Source organism: Nelumbo nucifera, chromosome 2 (assembly GCF_055504915.1).
Source record: "Nelumbo nucifera cultivar China Antique chromosome 2, China Antique-T2T, whole genome shotgun sequence".
NCBI classification, from domain to species: domain Eukaryota; kingdom Viridiplantae; phylum Streptophyta; class Magnoliopsida; order Proteales; family Nelumbonaceae; genus Nelumbo; species Nelumbo nucifera.
Genome location: NC_142650.1, coordinates 16,714,014 through 16,733,487, shown reverse-complemented (window position 1 = coordinate 16,733,487; position 19,474 = coordinate 16,714,014). Strand labels below are relative to the sequence as shown.

Genomic DNA, 19,474 nt, shown 5'->3' with positions numbered 1-19,474 from the left:
TTTCTTTAAATTTTCAAGGGAAAATATGGGTTGTTAGCTATGTTTAAAATGGGTCTTCAGGCTGAAATTGCAACAACAGGTTCTTGTTGTAGAGATAAAGAGGGTTAGTTTTGTCCTTTTACTTTCCATGTATCTTGGGAGTATGTTTATATTATACTCATGCACACTATATTATTTTCTTTTCTTGTACCTTTTTGTACATTATTTATATCACAGGGACAGACTTGTCCTTTTTGAACTTTATATGAATATCATATTTCTGGGTGTGGGGACTTGTCTTAGAAACTCCCGTACAACTCTTTTCACCTTCTTCTCCCTCTTTCTCTTCTTGACCTAACTCTGACATGGTATTAGAGCAGATCTCGACCTGACTTGTTTCTCTTGCTTCCAAACTGTTCTTTTAGGAATCTTCTCAGTTTGATTCCTCTGGTTGGTGGAGTTCTTGCAGGGATGTTATTATCTGCCCCAACTTGCTGCTGTTCTGAAGACTATGTGTTTTGTTTTGGGAGTTCTAGTTCTTCTCCCATTCTAGAGGCTTGGATCTGCAGAAACTTGGTTGTTTTGGTCATCCTGATCAGTGTATTAAAAGCACAAGGCGCAAAAAAAGCACAAGGGCCAATTTACGCCTGAGGCGCATTAAGAAAGGCACAAAATTACAAAAAAAAGGCTAAAAAATCAAAACAAAATCAGAAAATTCCAAAAAAAATGCCAACAATTTTAAAAAATGCAAAAAAAAAATTAAAAGATATTAAACATAATGTTAATAAAAATATAAACTTAAATTTTAAAATAAATAATTTAAAAAACCTATTATCTAAAATTAAAATACATAAGCATAACATGTAAAGTGTATTCAAATGAAAATTTAAAACTAAAAGCAAACATATAAAGCATTTTCAAGCATGTAAAACCCACAATCTCTTTTTTTTCCTTAATTGCATTGCTTCAAGTAGTTAATGTGATGTAAAACATATTGCATTCTTGATTCTATGAATCGCCTTTGTAGCACACCCCTCGAGGCAAGCCCGAAAAAGTCTATGTTAGGGTCTGAAATTCTTATTTCTCACATAAAAAAAATAATGATTTTACAACTTTCATTGCCTTTTAAGAAGATATTTTATTGCCTAGGCGCACCAGGCGTGCGCCTTTTGAAAGAGGTGCGCCTAGGACCTGGGCGAGGCACATACCCCAAAATGCGCCTCGCATGTGCGCCTAGGCGTGCCTTTTAAATCACTGATCCTGATCCTCTTTTCTTACTCCGGTATTCTATTGCTCTATTGGGTTAGATCTGGAAGAGTTTTGATTTCTTCTTCAGACTGTAACTGGTTACAGTTACCATATCTGAACAGACTGCAGTGTTTGGTCTACTTGGTGGTGCTGTTTGTCTTTAGATAAACAAGTTCCCATCCAGAAAATTCTTGGAAGTTATAATATTTGCCCCCACAAGTTAAGTTTTGGGAAGAAGTATTTGGTTCTGCCTGGAAGGCATTTGCTGAAATTCCTCCTTGAAGTTCAGATTGTTGTCTTATTGTTAATTTACTCTCGAGTTGTAGGGTAAGTTTTGGAAGTGTTTTTCTACTGCTATTTGTCTTTCACTTGTTAATCTAGTGCTGAAATGGCTTTGGAAAAGACTGACCTCCTACCTATCAAGTTTGATGATACTAACTATGCATTATGGAAGTTTCGCTTATAATTTCATGTTGAAGACAAGGGATTGTGGGGTTATTTAAGATGGGTCTGTTTCAAAACCTGATGAATCTGATAAGAAGGCTTTTCAGCAACAGAAAATGGATAATGCCAAGATTGCATCTTGGATTCTTGGATCGATTGAGGTGGATATTGCTATTCCTATGTGTGGGTATTGGACTGCATATGAAATGTTTCAATATGTTGAAAAAGTTTATCAACAATCAGATCTCTTTAGGCAATATCAAATTGTTCAGGAGTATAATGCAGGGCTTGTTAATTTGTGGACTGAATATGAGTTGGTACATTTGGGTGAGGAACCTTCAGATTGTTGTGTGAAGTTTAAGAAACACTTTTGACAAAAGAGAAGAATATAGTGTATGCGGTGTATAATATAAACATACTCCCAAGATACATAAGAAGTGAAAGGACAAAATTAACCCTACTTGTCTCTACACTCCCCCTATATTGATGATATTATCATTACAGGAGAACATCGGGAAGGGATAGTTGATTTGAAGAAACTGTTAAGTGAATCTTGTAAGATGAAGGACTTGGACCATTTGACATATTTTTTGGGTTTGGAGGTGTCACATAACTCTCATGGTTACTTTGTTAGCCAACATAAGTATGCAACAGACCTTGTTAAGATGGCTAATATCATTGACTCTAAGTTGGTTGACACTCCCTTGGAAATCAATTTGAAACTCAGTAAGGATGATGGTCCTCTCCTTGAAAATCCTACCCTCTATCGTCAGTTAGTGGGCAGCTTGAATTATCTCACTATGACACGCCCAGATATATCATATGCTGTGCAGGTTGTAAGTCAGTTTCTGTCTTCTCCTTGACAACCACACTTATCAGCTGTCTACCATATCACTAGATATGTCAGAGGGGCTTTATCTCATGGCCTGCTCCTTTCACCATCATCGTCTCTCCAACTTTCTGATTATGCTGATGCTGATTGGGCTGTTGCCTGGTTTCCCAAACACTCAAAGATCTACTACTGGTTGCTGTGTATTTCTAGGGAATTCTCTCATATCTTGGAAGTGTGAAAAGAAATCTACTGTTTCTAAATCTTCTATTGAAGCAGAGTATAGGGCCATGTCCTCTGTCTGCAGTGAGGTTATTTGGCTCGAGGCTCTTTTACATGACCTTCATATTGACCCTCCATCTATTGTTACTCTTTTTGCTGACAACCTCAGTGCTATCAAGATTGCTTCCAATCCTGTGTTCCATGAATGTACCAAGCATATTGAAGTTGATTGTCATTTTATTAAGGATCTCCATCTTGCAGGCCATCTCTCTCTCCCTCATGTCTCTTCTAGACTTCAGCTTGCAATCTTCTCACTAAAGCTATGTCAAGAGCACAGCACACTCTCATGGACAAACTGATGCTCATTCCTCAGCATCAGTTTGAGGAGTGTAGAGACAGAGAATTTTGTCCTTTTACTTTGTATGTATCTTGGGAGCATGTTTATATTATACTCCATGTACACTATACTCTTTTCTTTTCTTGTACCTTTCTGTACATTATTTGTATCTTGGGGGCAGATTTGTCTTTTTATTACTTTATATGAATATCATATTTCTGGGTGTGAGGACTTGTCTTAGACACACCCGTACAACTCTTTTCTCCTCCTTCTCCCCTTTCGCTTCTTGACCTAACTCTGACACTTGCAAGCAAATCAGTCTAAAGGAATAAAAATAAGGGCAAAGGAGCCCCCTCTTCTGCAAGTTAGATTTACCTAGTCAAACTTCGATGAAAACTCCCTTTGTTAGAAGCTGGATAGGTTCTTATTTAATTTAGAATGGAAGAAGCATGGGGTAGAATTGGTGTCTATTGTCTAAGGCCATACCCAAAGTTACCTCAAACCACTGTCATATTAAGTTAGGTCCTCAAGCCTTCTTGAGTGGTCCTACACCTTTTACATTTGAAAATATATGGCTTACCCATCTGGAATTTGTGTGGAAAGTAGAGTTTTGGTGGCAGGAGCAAAGAGAAGTGAAGTGGAAAGGTGTGAGATTTCATAAGAAGCTGCAGAGGTTAAGAGAAAAAATAAAGGAGTGGAATACGGAGCATTCTAGGAGAATAGAGGAGTAGGAGCTCAATCTACTACCTAAGATAGATGAACTAGATGAGGAGTCTCAAGAAAACATTACTGAAGGAAAAAGAGACTTAAGATGGAGAGTTGGGAGGGATATAAAAGAAGGCATATATAAAGAAGAGATTTGGTAATAGAAAGAAGTCCAGACATAAAGGAACTAAGGGATGGCAATACAAAATCTTTCCACACAATGGCTGATGGGCGAAGACAAAAAGAAAACTTTATGGCCAGATTGGAGGTGGACGGGCAAGAGATTTCAAACCAAGAGGAGATTGCAAAGATTGAGGGAGATAGAAACATTAGGTATTTCCACTCTCTAGCAGATGGCAGGAGAAGGAAGAACTTTATCTCCAAACTGGTAGTAGATGGAGTTGAGTTAGTACAGCAAGAGGAGATTGCCAGGGCTTGTGTGGAGCATTTCAAATCTATTCTAAGAAGGCCTGTGAGTAGAAGGGTGTGGGTAGAAGGTTTGGATTGGCCAGATGTAGGGGTGGAGAACAGGAGAAGGATGGAAAGAAGCTTTAATATAGAAGAGATCAAGGAGGCTGTGTTTTCTATGGATAGAACAAAAGCTCTAGGGCCGGATGGGTTTACAATGGCTTTTTATCAGGATTGTTGGGATATTTTGAAAGATGATCTCTTGCGGGTGTTTGAGGAGTTTTTCAAGAGAGGAATTGTCAATCTGGGTGTGAACTCTACATTTATAGCCTTAATTCCCAAAAAGAAAGATGCATCCCACCCGAAGGATTTTAGGCCAATAAGTTTGGTGAATAGCTTGTACAAGATCATTGCAAAAGTGTTGTCTTTGAGGCTGAAGAAGGTAATTACGGATATCATTGAACACTATCAAGGAGCTTTTGTGAGTGGAAGACAAATTACATACCAGATTTTAACTACTAATGAGAGTGTGGAGAACTTTAAGAGGGATAAGAAGAAGGGAATGGTCTGTAAGCTGGACTTGGAAAAGGCTTATGACTTGGTGGACTGGGAGTTCTTGAGGAAAGTTTTAACCAAATTCGGGTTTGGGGCTAGATGGTGTAAGTGGATCATGGGTTGTGTCCGGAATTGTCATTATTCAGTGCTAGTGAATGGGACAGTGGTAGATTTCTTTCCAGCCAGTAGGGGTATAAGACAAGGAGCCCCCCTTTCTCCTTTCTTGTTCATTTTAATTGCGGAGGTTTTGGGGAAATTGATTCATAGAGCAGATTCTAGGGGGCTCATTAGAGGCTGGAGGGTTGGGAGGATGGAAACCCCCCTCACACATTTACAGTTTGCTGATGACACGATTCTGTTTTGTGAAGGTGGTAATGTGAGGTTTATCAGGAATTTAAAGTCGGTGATACAACTGTTTGAGCAACTATCCAACTTGAAGGTTAACCTTGGGAAAAGCTGTGTAGTGGGGGTGAATTTGGAGGAGGGAGAGATTAGGGAGAGTGCTGAAGTGCTGGGGTGTGAAGTCACGGGGTGGCCTCTGAACTATTTAGGATTACCATTAAGTGATAATCCCAAGAGAGAAAGCTTCTGGAACCCGGTGATGAAAAGGTTTGAAAAAAGATTGGTATCTTGGAAAAAGAATTACCTATCTCTTGGCGGGAGAATTACATTAATTAAGGCCACGCTTGCTAACTTACCCATTTTCTTCATGTCGGTGTTTAAAATCCTAGTGAAGATTGCTAACAGATTAGAGAAGTTAATGAGAGATTTCCTGTGGGAGCCAGGAGAAGAGAAGAGGGATCATAGAGTTAGCTAGGAAATAGTGTGCAGGAGTAAGTCGTGTGGTGGTTTGAGGCTTGGGAGTATTAGGAGAAGGAATATGACTCTGCTGGGGAAGTGGTTGTGGAGGTTTCCTTTGGAGAAGGAGAAGCTATGGGCTAGAATAGTGGCAAGTATTCATGGGCTGGAGCACAACGGATGGGACGCTGGAATCAGAGCTAGGATCACAAGCAATTCTCCTTGGAAAGCCATTCATGACATGCTACCTTTTTTCATTCCTAATATCAGGTATGACTTGAATTCCGGTAATTCCATAAAATTTTGGGAACAAACCTGGGTGGGGAGCGCCCCTCTAAAGGATCAGTTTCCGTCTTTGTACGCTCTTTCTGATTTGAAAAACGAGCCGATCTCGTCTTTCACCACCCCGTCCTCTTCCACTTCTAGGATTGGGTGGAACTTAGGTCTAAGAAGGGATTTGAGGGATTCAGACTTCGACTGTATTTCGAGCCTTCTTGCAATTCTTGATAACGTTGTCTTAGACCCCACTAGGGCGGATTCTAGAATTTGGACACCTAACCCCAATGGCATTTTCTCTTGTGCTTCTTTCTTCAAAGTCTTAAGTCAGTCCACCAGTCCTACCCTGTCCCCTTTTCCTGTTGGTGAGGTTTGGTGCAGAGCTATACCTCCTAGGGTTGGTAGTTTTTGTTGGGAAGCCTATTTGGAAAGAATCGACACTGGTGATCTACTCCAAAAGAAGAGACCCAATACTTGCTTGTCACCTCAGTGGTGTGTTCTGTGCAAAGCAGACGGGGAGACCGGTTTTCACCTAATGGTGTCGTGCCACTTCGCGAGGTCGTTGTGGGTTTGGGCTTTTCTCCTTGTTTGGATGCAGCTGGAATCCCCCATCAGACATGCAGGGCCTTTTTGCCCCCTCCTTCAGGTGGCGGTTAAAAAGGGGAAGGACAATGTGGAGAGGACTTAAGGGTTGCAGTATGTTGGACACTGTGGGAAGAAAGGAATTCCAGGATATTCTCAGAAACTCAGAGAGGGACAGCAGATTTGAGGACTATCATACAGTTTAGGGCGGTACAGTGGCTGAAATCTCTGGAAATATTCACAGATTACACTGTGGATGACATGTTGAGGAAGTGGGGTGAAATTGCAAGTTGCACGCAGACCAAGTCAGTAATGAGTGTGGCTTGGACCCCCCCCCCCCACCTAGTGGATTCTTGAAATTAAACTTTGATGGATGCAGTAGGGGGAACCCAGGACAATCAGGGATCGAGGGTGTTTTTAGAGATGAAAATGGGGTCATCTCTGCTTTGTTCTCAGGCCCAATTGGAGTGGGTGATTCCCTTAGAGCTGAGATATGTGCAGTTATGGAAGGAGCCCGGAAAGCTAAGGAATTGAACATCAAGAAACTTATAATTGAAGGGGATTCAGAGGTGGTGATAGGGTGGCTGACCAAAGAACAAAATGATCTTTGGAAGTATAACAATGAAAAAAGGAAATTCAAATGGCTGGTGCGGGAGATGGAAGTTAAGACATGTTGGATTAAGAGATCAGCTAATTCCCTAGCTGACGGTTTAGCAAAACAAGGGGCAGAAAGGGATTCCTTGTTTTGGGCTAAGTTGTAATGTTAGTGTCCTTGTATCTTTGTATTTTCTTCTTTCCTTTCTTGAAGTTCTTTGTGACTCTTGGAAGATAAGTGTGTTTGTCTTCCACTTGTAAATTTTCTATTGATGAATTAATGAAAGTGTTATTGATCAAAAAAAAAAAAAGATTTTTGTGGATCATTTAAAGTCCATATATAGGAGACATTTGAATGATAGAGTGATATTGGAAGGGCTTCAATGGCCATTGTTGGATGATGAGGCAATTTGATGGCTAGAAGGAACTTTTAAGAAGTGGAAATAAAAAACATAGTCTTCTCAATGGATAAATCTAAATCCCCAAGACCAAATGGATTCACAATGGCCTTTTCAAGATTGTTGAGAAATTATTTAGGATGAATTGCATGAGGTATTCAATGAGTTTGCAAAGAAGTATTTCCTCAGCCCAAGGGGCAAGTGTTAATGCAACCTTTCTAGCCCTTATCCCTAAGAAGCCTAAAGCTAGTCACCCAAAGGACTTCAGACCAATTAGTTTAGTGATTAGCATCTATAAAATAATTGGCAAGGTTCTTTCCCTAAGCATTAAAGTGGTTCTTCCTTCCATCATCAGTCAATATCAAGGGGCTTTCATCCAATAGAGATAGATACAACCAAATACTCATTGCTAATGAATGTTTGGAGGAGATGAGGAGATGGAGAAGTAAAGTTTGTGTGTAAGGAGGGAAACCTTTCTAGCCCTTATCCCTAAGAAGCCTAAAGCTAGTCACCCAAAGGACTTCAGACCAATTAGTTTATTGATTAGCATCTACAAAATAATTGGCAAGGTTCTTTCCCTAAGGATTAAAGTGGTTCTTCATTCCATAATCAGTCAATATCAAGGGGCTTTCATCCAATAGAGATAGATACAACCAAATACTCATTGCTAATGAATGTTTGGAGGAGATGAGGAGATGGAGAAGTAAAGTTTGTGTGTAAGGAGGGCTTAGAGAAAGCCTATGACTCAGAGGATTGGACCTTTCTAATTGAGGTAATGATAATTTGTGGTTTTGGGAAGAGATGGTGCAATCGGATTATTGGGTGCATAAAATCATGTCACTTTTCTATTTGGGTCAATAGGGTGGTTAAAGATTTCTTTCCGACTTGTAGAGAATTGGCACAAAGGGGGCCTCTTTCACCCTTCCTTTTTACCCTAATAGTTGATGTCTTTAACAAATTAATTTCCAAGGCTGACAGGGAGGAGGCGATTAAGGGGTGGAAAGAGGTTGGCAATTTCAAAGAGAAATTATATATCAATATATATCATTAGGAGGTAGGATCACACTAATAAATTCTACGCTTGAAAATTTACCAATTTATTATCTTTCAATCTTTAGGATCCCTCAAAAGAAGGCTAAAAAGATCGAGAAAGTAATGAGGGATTTCTTGTGGGAGCCAGGTGTAGGGGTGAAAGACTATTTAGTTAGATGGGAGATAGCATGCAAAAGCATTCAAGAAGGTAATTTGGTTGTTGGTAATGTTTTTTTTTTCTTTGAAGGGTAAGAGGAAATTTTTCATTAAAAATAAAATGGAGAAACAGCACAGAGCAATTGGTTGTCAAGCTGACATACCAAAACAGAAAAAGAACAATTCATACTTAAAACAACTCCACATTACAAGGTTGTAAATCTAGAACACTCCAGGAACTCTCTAACAAATCAAATCTGCTGACTTAGAAAACTGGAAACAAGATTGTAGATTCTCCCCTACTTTCCCGAAAACACCTGGATCCCAGAGAATCACAGCTCCCCCTGAGAGACCCACCGCTTTAGGAACCACCCACTCTTGTCCCCTTCTCCCCAAATTTCGTACTTTATGTGTAAATCCAAGTACTCCAACTTTGTTTTCTTCCAACAGAACCACTTTTGGTCTGTGGCTTCTAATCAAATTTCTTACCAGATCCCTTCCTCCTCCCTCCCTCAGGCCCCTAACCTTCCAACTAAGTACCTTCATCCCCTCCCCCACCATCCTACTCTACCCTCCCAATTTCAGACCCTAACTCGATCTCTTCCAGACCCTTCTCTTCCCCCTTCTCCGTCACACCCCTTATTTTTTTTTCTAAACTCTTCTTTTTTTCTCTTCTCTCTTCCTTTGTTCAAACTTCTCAAAGGCCATCTTCACAAATCCTTCCCCTCCCCAAAAGAACAGACCAAGAGATTTTCCTATCCTAACTTCCCTCTCAATCAATTTATTAATTTCCACTTCCCCATTTTGAATTAAATTTGTATCTCTTTGACCTTCCTTTCCTTCTTGTTCAAAATCCTTCCCGTCCTTCTTTATCCTTTCCCCTACATCTTCTGCTTCTCCCTCTCCCCTTCCCTTCTCTCCCACTTCTCCCTGTGAATAGCCTGACAGCCTTCTTCTCCGGTTGTAAACCCTGTTCCATGGGTCACCCCCTTCCTTCTCCTCCCACCTCTTTCTTTTTACCCCTAGGGACATTATCAGACTTAAACCTACTGGAGTAACATTTTAGGCCCATGGTATTGGGATCAGTTCACATGGATTTGTGAAAACAATTGTAGGCCAAATGTGAAAGCCACATGAAGGCCCTTAAAAATTATGTAAAATGCATAATGGGCCTCACTACTATCATTACCATTTGATATACAATTGAAAGGTTTTAAAGAATGGGCCTCATTATTATAAAAAAGAAATATGTTGATTAGTCCAAAAAAGGACATGCAGTCAGATTGCTAATGGTGAAAAAAAAATTAAATAAAGAGAATATCATTAACTTCAAAGTACTTACCTCCCTTCCCAGTACTCTTTGTTGATGAATCACTTGTCTCAAGGAGTATCTTTTACCAGGAAGTACAGAGTCATTGAAAGATTCACTAAGAGGAACTTTGGAAGGAATTATGTAACCAATGTTCTGACCATATGAAGGACAATCCAGCCAACCTGTAAAATATACAACCATATGAGAAGATTATAGCACAAGTTTAACCAACCATGATCCAAATATGAAGCAGAATTGAAGATACTGTTTGATACTGTTTCTCAAAACAGTTCAGTCAGACAATCGAACAAAACATCTATTGAATCAATTCAACTACATACATTGATCAAAAGCTAGGACCAACTAAGGTAGTATTTGGTTCCATGTATATCTTGTGGATGGGACCATTATACAGCCATTTAGGTCATCGTGGACTGTCCCCATCCACAATATATTGTGGACCGGGACAGTGCAGGGCATTTTCTCGTCATCATCATTATCTTGTGGTTGGGGCTGGTCACGATATGGACAAAATGGATAGATGATTCAATGCAATGCACCAGCCTCAAAACCCTTTTTTACCATTTGAAACCCTCTTACCATTTCTCACTGCTACTCTTCCTCCACCATGATTACTATTAGTATATAATTTTTTTTTGTGTGTGTGTTAGACTTCATCGTAGTTTTTTTTTTTAATTTTTTAGCTTACTTTCATTTATTTTTAAATTGTTTATTACATTATTTTTATTACAAATATATTTTTTATATTTATCAGTAATTACATATTGGTGTTTAATTTTATCCATTATTATTTATTATTATTCCAATTTATTTTGGGCTTAAAATATAAGAATTTTCCATTCATGATTGATTATGTAGATTATGCCACAAGTTGTATGTGAGATGTATGAAATCAATAGTGAGCACCCTCATGGGTGTGAACAATTTCAGTCCACACATTTTGTCCACAATCCAGAACAGCTGTAAACATTGGATTGGTGTGGATTGGTCCCTATCACAGTGGCATGATGTGTGGACCAGTACATACCCACCAATTTTTCATCCACATTACAGAACATCCCCTAAATTGAATTAACCAACAATGGGGAATGACTATAGAATCAAAGATCCATAATCATGACATGTCAACTGAGATGTAACTCGTACAGTAGAGACAAACAGACAGTAACCAATGCTTAGGAGATGAAAAGATGTCATATACCTCCTAGAAACGTAAACATTCTTCAAAGAAGTAGCACATTTTGTTAAGGACTTGTTTGGAACTTAAATAAGAGATATTGTCCCAATATAAGAACCATTAACACATAATGACACCTAAGAAATCATCATTGAACTCAAACAGATTGAAATGGAAATTTTAAAAGAAGCCCAGAGACGAGAACAGTCAGTTATGGGCTTTAAGATAAAATGCTTGTCTCTATATCATTTGTGGTCATAGCATTGCCAGAGAGGCCAGGCTCAAAAAAGCTCATTGTATTCTCCTCTTTGCCCTATTCATAGGGCAAGATTAACAATTTCCCCTTGTCTCTGCTCTAATCACGTAGATCCTTTTTTTTTATTTTGACAAATAACCACACAGTTCTTCTATTCCTTTCCACTTTCATAGGACAGGATTAATAATTGCCCCTTGTTTCTGCTCTAACCATGTACTTCCTCTATTATTCTCCTCTTCTCCCTATTCATGGGGCAAGATTAATGATTGCCCCCTTGTTGCTGCTCTAACCATGTAGTTTATACTTTATGTGGAAAAGAACAGAAAACATTTAACCAAACTACCATGTTTATATTCCCAATGTACAGGCTCTGATTGTACATGGGCTGATGTATTCGGTTTGCTTGCTTTTGCAATATAATACCTTACCTTCTCAAAAAAACACCATGCTTTTATTTTATAATTTGATTGTTTGTATTATGTTTAGTTTTAATAAAACTTTTTCCTTTATATATAATTATTTATTACCAAAAAAAAAAGTAAGACTACCGCAGCATACCAGTTCAGAGACTAACTAACTACTCAACCAAGAAATCCAAACTTCACCCCTCCAAACAACAATCAATTCCTCCTGCTCTAAATTTGCAAGAGAATATGAAGCTAAAGGCAAGAGTTATTCCCTTTCCAACCTCTTCTTCCTCCCTTAGAGTTAGAAGTGGTTCTTCTTCCTCTAGAGGTGGGTTTTCCTCTACCTCTCCACTTCCTTTTTTTCTTCATTGCTTGAGTTGACCATCTTTTCCCAATTAAGGATTTCTACCAGAACATCAAAAGACCCTCCCACTTCACCATCCATCTTACTTGCATGCACATACAAGTATTATGTGTGTAGGTTGAGTGGTTTGTCTTTTTTTATTCATTAATCAAAATGATCCTTGTACACCAAGGACTGTACACAGGATATACAACCATCACCCCCAAACAGAAAAGACAATCAAACCAGCCCTATAATTCAGACTTTACAAAAAGAAAACTTCTATCAAAAAAATCTTCATTGGAAATTTTGTAAAAATCCCTATTCACACCCACCCAAGAAATAACTTTGACCTTCAGTTTAGCTAACAGACCATCTTCAGAATCAGAATTCTCTTTGAAGAGAATTTCTTTCTATCCACAATGTCTAGAAAACAGCTGCCAAAGCATTTTTCCAAACCACCTTTCCTTGTTTTGTAAGACCTCTAAGATTTCAGCAACTGATAAAAGCCCCACTGACTCAGGATTGCATCCAAACATCCCAAAAATTTTTCTCACCCACTGTCACTGGAAACCAGCCGGCTTACAATGAATGGATAAATAAATGATTAGTGCTTTCCACATCTTCATTACATAGAGAGCATGCTGCATCAATCCAACCCATGCCTCTCCTGATCAAGTTTTCTTTGGTTAAACAGGAATTTAGAGATGCTGTCCAGACTCCATACTAGAAAAATAAATACAGGAGATAATATTACAAGCAGAAAAACTCTCAGCCTTCCCCAAAAATGAAAATATAGCAACCTATTGCTACTCAACCCACAATTTTTTAACAGCCCAACAGTATAGAAATAACACCTTTAACCCAATGGATATATGTTCCAAACTTACAATGTAGTGACTGTCTTCTAACTCCATCCCTAGATAGGGAGACTAGAGTATTTATAGATTGACAGAACACAGGGAGAAAAAAAAATGTTTCATTGATGAGAACCAAGTATCAAGTTTTATTCAAGTGTCTTAACGTACAACATCAGGCCTGCAGTTACATCATTTAGACAACCAATTACAGTCTTTGAGCCCCCTTCCACAATAAGATTCAAATATCATGGATGTAACCTTTATAATATAGCCTAGAGGCTGCACCTCGAGCCTCATTGCGGGGAGCTGTAAGTTGTATATGCTTGTTAATTTTAATAAATAAAACTACCATTATCTATCAAAAATAAAAATAATTCAAATATCATGGAGCAACTGCTGGTCTTAAGTGTTGAAGGAGAGGTGCCATATCGGCTCTGATCAAGTGTTAAGCACCTACCAATCCTGAGAATACCACTAATGACTAGTGTATCTCCTTTGTGATCCCAAAAGAAGCTATCTATTCCTAAATCACCTGGATTCCCATGCTAGATCCATCAGAATTCAATTTTACTTAAGACGTAAAAGGACCAACATAATCTTATCAAAAAAGACATATATGCCTACCAAGAAAAAGACCTAAATACCCATAGCAGAAAAATAACATAATCAGCTTCATTCTATAATCTTTGGTCACCTCTTACACATGCCTATATCAAAATGAACTTTCATTGTTGCATCTTGGGAAATGTTGGGAAACCAGGGATTGGGGGAGTCATTAGAAATTGCAATGGAACCATAATGGCATTATTTTCTTCATCTATAGCTGTACACTAGTAATCTCACCATCCCACAGAGGGAGAATGAAAGCAATAGAAAGAAAACTCAATCCTCAAGAGGAAAGAAGAAAGAAGAAAAGGGAATCACCACCAACTATATGGGTGCAATTAGTCATGGAATATGCAAATTAAAAAATAAACAAATCCAATGAGGTCTGCTAAGTGCTAACATGAGATTTAGGTAAGAGAACATTTTTGTGTCCCAGGGAAGATGTTAGGCACCCCAAGGCAACCTGCCCTAAGACAAGAAAGCCTAACTTTCATGTTTAATCCACTTGGTCTTTATTAATGATTGTGAATTCATTGATCCATCCCTATTTTAGGCTAGTTTTACAAGGACCAACTTCTTCAAACTTGTTGCAGGTTGCACAAGTTCCTGTTTACTGGTGATTGTGGGTTTCCCAAGAGTTGCTAGTTGTTCAAACTTCTGTCAAGGGTATCAAAATTCCAAATGCAAGATATATAACAAAACCAATAAAAGAGAGTGGAGGACAATACGAAAGGGATGGTGTGGACTAGAGAAGCTCAAAGGAGGTAGATGAAGGGTGGGTGGATGGTGAAAATAACATTTTTTTATCAATAACAATGAATTTTATTAATGATTGAGAAAATCAGCATTACAAGGGAAGGAGCTAAAGAATCTTAACTCCCAACTACCCAAAGTACATCCTAACCATGAAACAATTACAAAACAGCCCCTGTTAACCCCTTGCCTAGCTAGACCATCTTCCAATGCATTTGTACTTCTCTTTATCCATGTGCAATTAATTTCAATGTCCTTGGTGAGCCACTTGAACTTCCTCTTTTCATTGCTGTATCTCCAGAGCATAGAACTGTCCTCTTTTAGCCAATTCACCACAATTTCAGAATCACCTTCTATGATCAACTTTTTAATATTCATTTCCTTGACACTTTGTACCCTTGAAGAGCTCCTAGAATCTCAGCCCTCAATGAATCTCCCACCCCAAGTGGACCAGAATACATGGCTAACAAATTCCCTTTTTCATCCCTTATCACTCCCCCTACTCCGGAGGGCCCTGGATTGCCCATGTTGCTACCATCAAAGTTCAGTTTGGTAAACCCATGAGGTGGATGTGTCCAGCAGGAATTTAAGGTCTTCTTAATTGAGCCTGAATCTGCAATCTCCTTCCAACTTCTTATCATCTCATCAACTAAGAACATTGTAAACAATTTCAATGTTCTCAACCAATGTATCACCCTAATGTGGATAGTCTCCATGATTACTTCCAAAACTTCTCTCCTTCTTTGAGAATATCTTTGAGTTTCTCTCCTCCCAAACAGTCCAACCGCAGCCCTACCACATCTCCACATGATCTTGGCCCTTTTGGTTGGCCAGTTAGGAATGAAAGTAAATAAGCTTTGCACATTCAAAAGGGGAGTCTACCTGCACCCAAACAAAGAAGTAAACCATTCCCAAATAACTTTAACAAACTGACAATAAATTAGTAAATGGTATCCAAACTCACCATCGGATTTACAGAGAACACACCAGTGAGGAGACAAACAACTATTGGGTCTTTTTCTTTGAAGTAGATCCCCTGTAGTAACTCTTTCCAGAAAAGCTTCCCAAAAAAAAGCTCCCAACCTCTGGAGGTATAGGTCGACACCACACATCTTAAACAGGGAAAGACAACCAAACAAGAAGAGGGGGTAAAAGGGCTTTAAAGAAAGAGGCACAAGTGTAGAAACCCGAGGGAGTGAGTGTCCATATTCTATTATCTGTCTTTGATGGCTCAATGAAGACCCCTTGAAAAATGGATAATAAGGCTAAAGTACAGGCTAACTCTATGTTCTTGGCATCTCTTCTCAAGCTCAGGTTCCATCCGAACCCAAAAGGTGAATTAGAAGGTACAAGAAAAGAGGAAACCGGTTCATTTTTAAGGGTAGAGATAGCAAAGAGGCCTGAAAATAACACTTCATAGATGAAGTTGTTAAGATTGAAAAGAAAATAGATTTGGGCATCTTTGTAGTTTGTTTTTGGTCATGATTGATTGGAGAGGTCACAACTCATGCCTCTCCATGGGATTCTTGTATCTTCCTTTCTAAAAAACAGGATGGTCGAAAAGGAAGCTAAGAAAGAGTTTCAATGTGTTCATTTTAGGGGTGAGGAACATGCAATAAAAGTGGAGTTGGAAGAAAGAGAGAATGAAAACTTTGTGATGTAGGATAAAACACAAAATACCATAAGTGCAAATGTGTAGGGATAATCTAAAATCAGATCTGAAACAGATATGTAGAATAAGAAAGAAAAATAATGATGGAATACCCTAGGAATCCAGGCCTAGGCTTCTCTAAGAATCAACTTCAAAATGTTTAGAGACTGACCAAACCTGATTATAAAATGGATTTCTTTCACCAATCCCCTTACAGAAGTTTCCACCCTATTTATAGACTCAGGGTGAAACAGACTATTGGCCTCTAAGACCAAAGATAAACAAAATATCTTCTGAAAACTGTAATCATATAGAAAATTGAATCAAATCAAGTCGTGAATTGTATCGTAAATCTTAAGATTATTTCTATTTTTTTTAAAACTTGTCAAAAATTTTAATGTAGATATGATAAAAGGAAAAATATATATAGAAACATGATTTTACCCTATTTTTAATCCATATCTACCACTTGTGTACTTAAACCAATAGAATTTACCACTTATACAATAGAAGTCTAAGATGATATATACAAGTTTAACTTGAAAGTCAAATAATCCGCATACAATGACTTTATCCTACATATGATGGAAAATAAACTCAATATATGGTCTTAAATAACGTCAAGTAAAGAAATAATTCTTAGTTGACTTGATTTGAATTGCAAGAATTGTAGAAATCGTAGGATTCAAACAAAAATCATAAGATTTTTCCAAAAAAGGATTTGGTCCTAAGATACAAATCAAAACCCTTCGCGATTCACGATTCAAATAGTGAACTGTATCGTAAATCATAAGCTTTTAACAACATGCTAAGATCTAATACTCCAAATAGGAACAGCAGCACCCCCAACCTAACAGAGGGACAGCAGGTGGTGGAAAGTTAGTAAAGATTGCAACTTTTCTATATGATCCATAAGTTGGTGGAAGAAGACAATCAAGATGTCCCATAGAAGTGCTTTTTGGAGAACAGGGGTCCCATCTCAAGTGATCTTCTTCCTTTGGACAGACATAAGGAACAAGATTCTGACAATTCATAATCTCTGGATGTGAGATTCGGAGTTTTTTTTTTTTTTTGATCAATAACAACAGATTTCAATAAATAGGAATAAGCTTACAAAGTAGAGGAGCTAAAGTATCTTAACTCCCCAAGAAAGTGAGCAGGCACACAAAAGGAAAAGAACAATTACAACTGAGCCCAGGAACCAGACTCCCTATTCACCCCTTGCCCAGCTAATCCATCAGCAAAGGAGTTTGTATTTCTCTTTACCCAAGTACACTGAACTTCCATGTTCTTGATCAGCCATTTGAATTTTCTCTTTTCATTGCTGTAGCTCCAAAGCTTAGAGGTGTCTTCTTTTAGCCAGTTCACTACAATCTCAGAATCTCCTATAATCAGTTTCTTGACATCCAGGTCTTTAGCCCTTTGTACCCCTTCCAAAGCTGCTAACACCTCAGCCCTCAAAGAGTCTCCCACTCCAATTGGACCAGAGAACATAGCTATTATATTCCCTTTCTCATCTCTTAGCACCCCCCCCAATACCCAAAGGCCCTGGATTCCCCATGCTGCTGCCATCAAAATTTAGTTTGATAAAACCAAGAGGTGGAGGGTTCCAAGTGGGATATTTGCTAGCTCAGAATAATATGTGGGATATTTGCTGGTTCACTGTTCTTTCACTTACAGGCTTTGGGCCCATAGTATACAGCTCTTTGGAAGCCTTGGGTACCTCCAAGGCACCTTCACTAGTTGATGACCACTTGACCCTCAAAAATGCTTTAGCATATGGGTCAAGCTTCTATGGGCTCTTGTACCTTTATCCATATGCTTGAACATAATGTTGGAAATAGATAGGCACATCTTCAAACAGAAAGAATCCAATATAGAGGCTCTAACGGGGCAAGTGGAAAGGGATATAAATAGATGGGTTTGCCTTCACAAAGAATTATCAGGTTTTAAGCAAGATTTCAGTGATGACTGGAATCAAATCACCTGGGTTAATGACTTTACCATGGTTTTTTGAAGCTATATACAAATCTGTACAAGCAGAGAAGTTGGGGACAGATAGATGTATGCAATTTTTTTTATTGGAAACGATACTGTCTGATACATGTAAGCATGTAAACATTATGCCCCTAATGGAGGTGTTTTTGTTTTTTGAGGTCACACTCTATACTTAATACAAATTACTTTACCTTTCAAAACAACGAAAAGATCTATAGTCCTGATTAAATTCAAAATAGAAAATAACCTAGAAGACTACTTATTAACAAACTTGGCAACAAAGGTGCCATTTGATTGGGCTTTCTAAAAAGATCTTTCAAAGCCTAAAAACTCAAAAGATCTTTTAGACTTCCAAAAATAAAGAAAAAGCTTGGAAAGCCTGTTTGATAACTTCGCTCTCCAAAACCTCATCTTTGGTCTCACAACAACAGAAAATGATCAAAGGGCATCTTCTAGTTGCCTTGGAAAGTAAAGCAGGAAATTGGAAAAAAAGCAACAAGGGCCCATTTTGGAGGGCTTAGCTTCACATGTAGCTGCTTTGAAGAAACTACTGGAAGAGACTTATACAGAGAGCCATGTAAATGGCTACAGAATGACTAAGGGCCCGTTTGGCGCATCTTTTTGAGAAGATCTTCTTGTAGCTCTAACAGTCAAAAGACACATTGAGCTTTTGACATAAGATCTGGGCAGCCCGAAGACAGTTTGGCAGACACGCGTCTTTCCGTGCATCTTCCCGCGTCTTTCCACGCAAGATTAAACGCGAAAGACGCAGGAGGCTTCATTTGAAGCTTCCCAAAATCAGCCCGAAATGGGCTTCTCGCATCTTTTCGGCGCACCGTCTTTTGGCGGCTAGATCTTCCGCGAGCCAAACGGGAATAGACCGAAAATTGGTCTTCCCGGCTTGTAAACAGCCAAAAGGCACGCCAAACGAGCCCTAAATTTGGCTCTCTGGATTTTTTACCAAACATTGCTTATAGGCTTTCTGGGTGAGCTCCACCTTACAAAGCCAAAAGCCCTCCCAAACAGGCACTTAAGCTTCCTATTTTTGGTCTTTTTGAGCTGCAATTTCTATTGGACAAACATCTTACCAGACAATAAAAGATATTTCTTGAGATTTATGGTCTTCAAAGAATATCTTACCAAAACTATAAAAGATCTTTCTTGAGCTTTATGGCTTTCAAAAGTCCAGCCACAACCTAACCAAATAGGGATTAAGATTATTTCCCATTCATAGCTAAAGGCTGATCTGATTTTATTTTCCTATGAATTTCCAAAAGAGGAGACTTGCAAATCTTGACAGAAAAAGGGGGTGGGTGGATAACTAAAGCTGCATCACATAGAAACTTCTTCATATATCCAGCTTTTACAGTGGGGGCCATGAATGAAGTGGAGCAAGCAGAATCCTCTTTTTTGCACCATACTATACCCCTCCATCACTTCGTATGCACAGTTGTAAATTTCAACAAAGTGAGTGGGGGTAAGTTTCAAACGTGTAGAGTCATTGTTGTAATAGCAGAGAAATGATGT

General features: G+C 38.6%; 1 protein-coding gene across 7 annotated transcripts in view; it reads right to left on the bottom strand.

Moving 5' to 3' along the window:
• LOC104597018 (mRNA capping enzyme family protein) overlaps positions 1-19,474 on the bottom strand; it is a 72,782-nt gene that overhangs the window by 36,242 nt on the left and 17,066 nt on the right. For all 7 annotated transcript variants that reach the window (XM_010258389.3, XM_010258391.3, XM_010258387.3 and 4 more), the window contains one exon: positions 9,906-10,057. In XM_010258389.3, the coding sequence (XP_010256691.1) occupies positions 9,906-10,057 (152 nt within the window). The remainder of the gene's footprint in view (positions 1-9,905; positions 10,058-19,474) is intronic.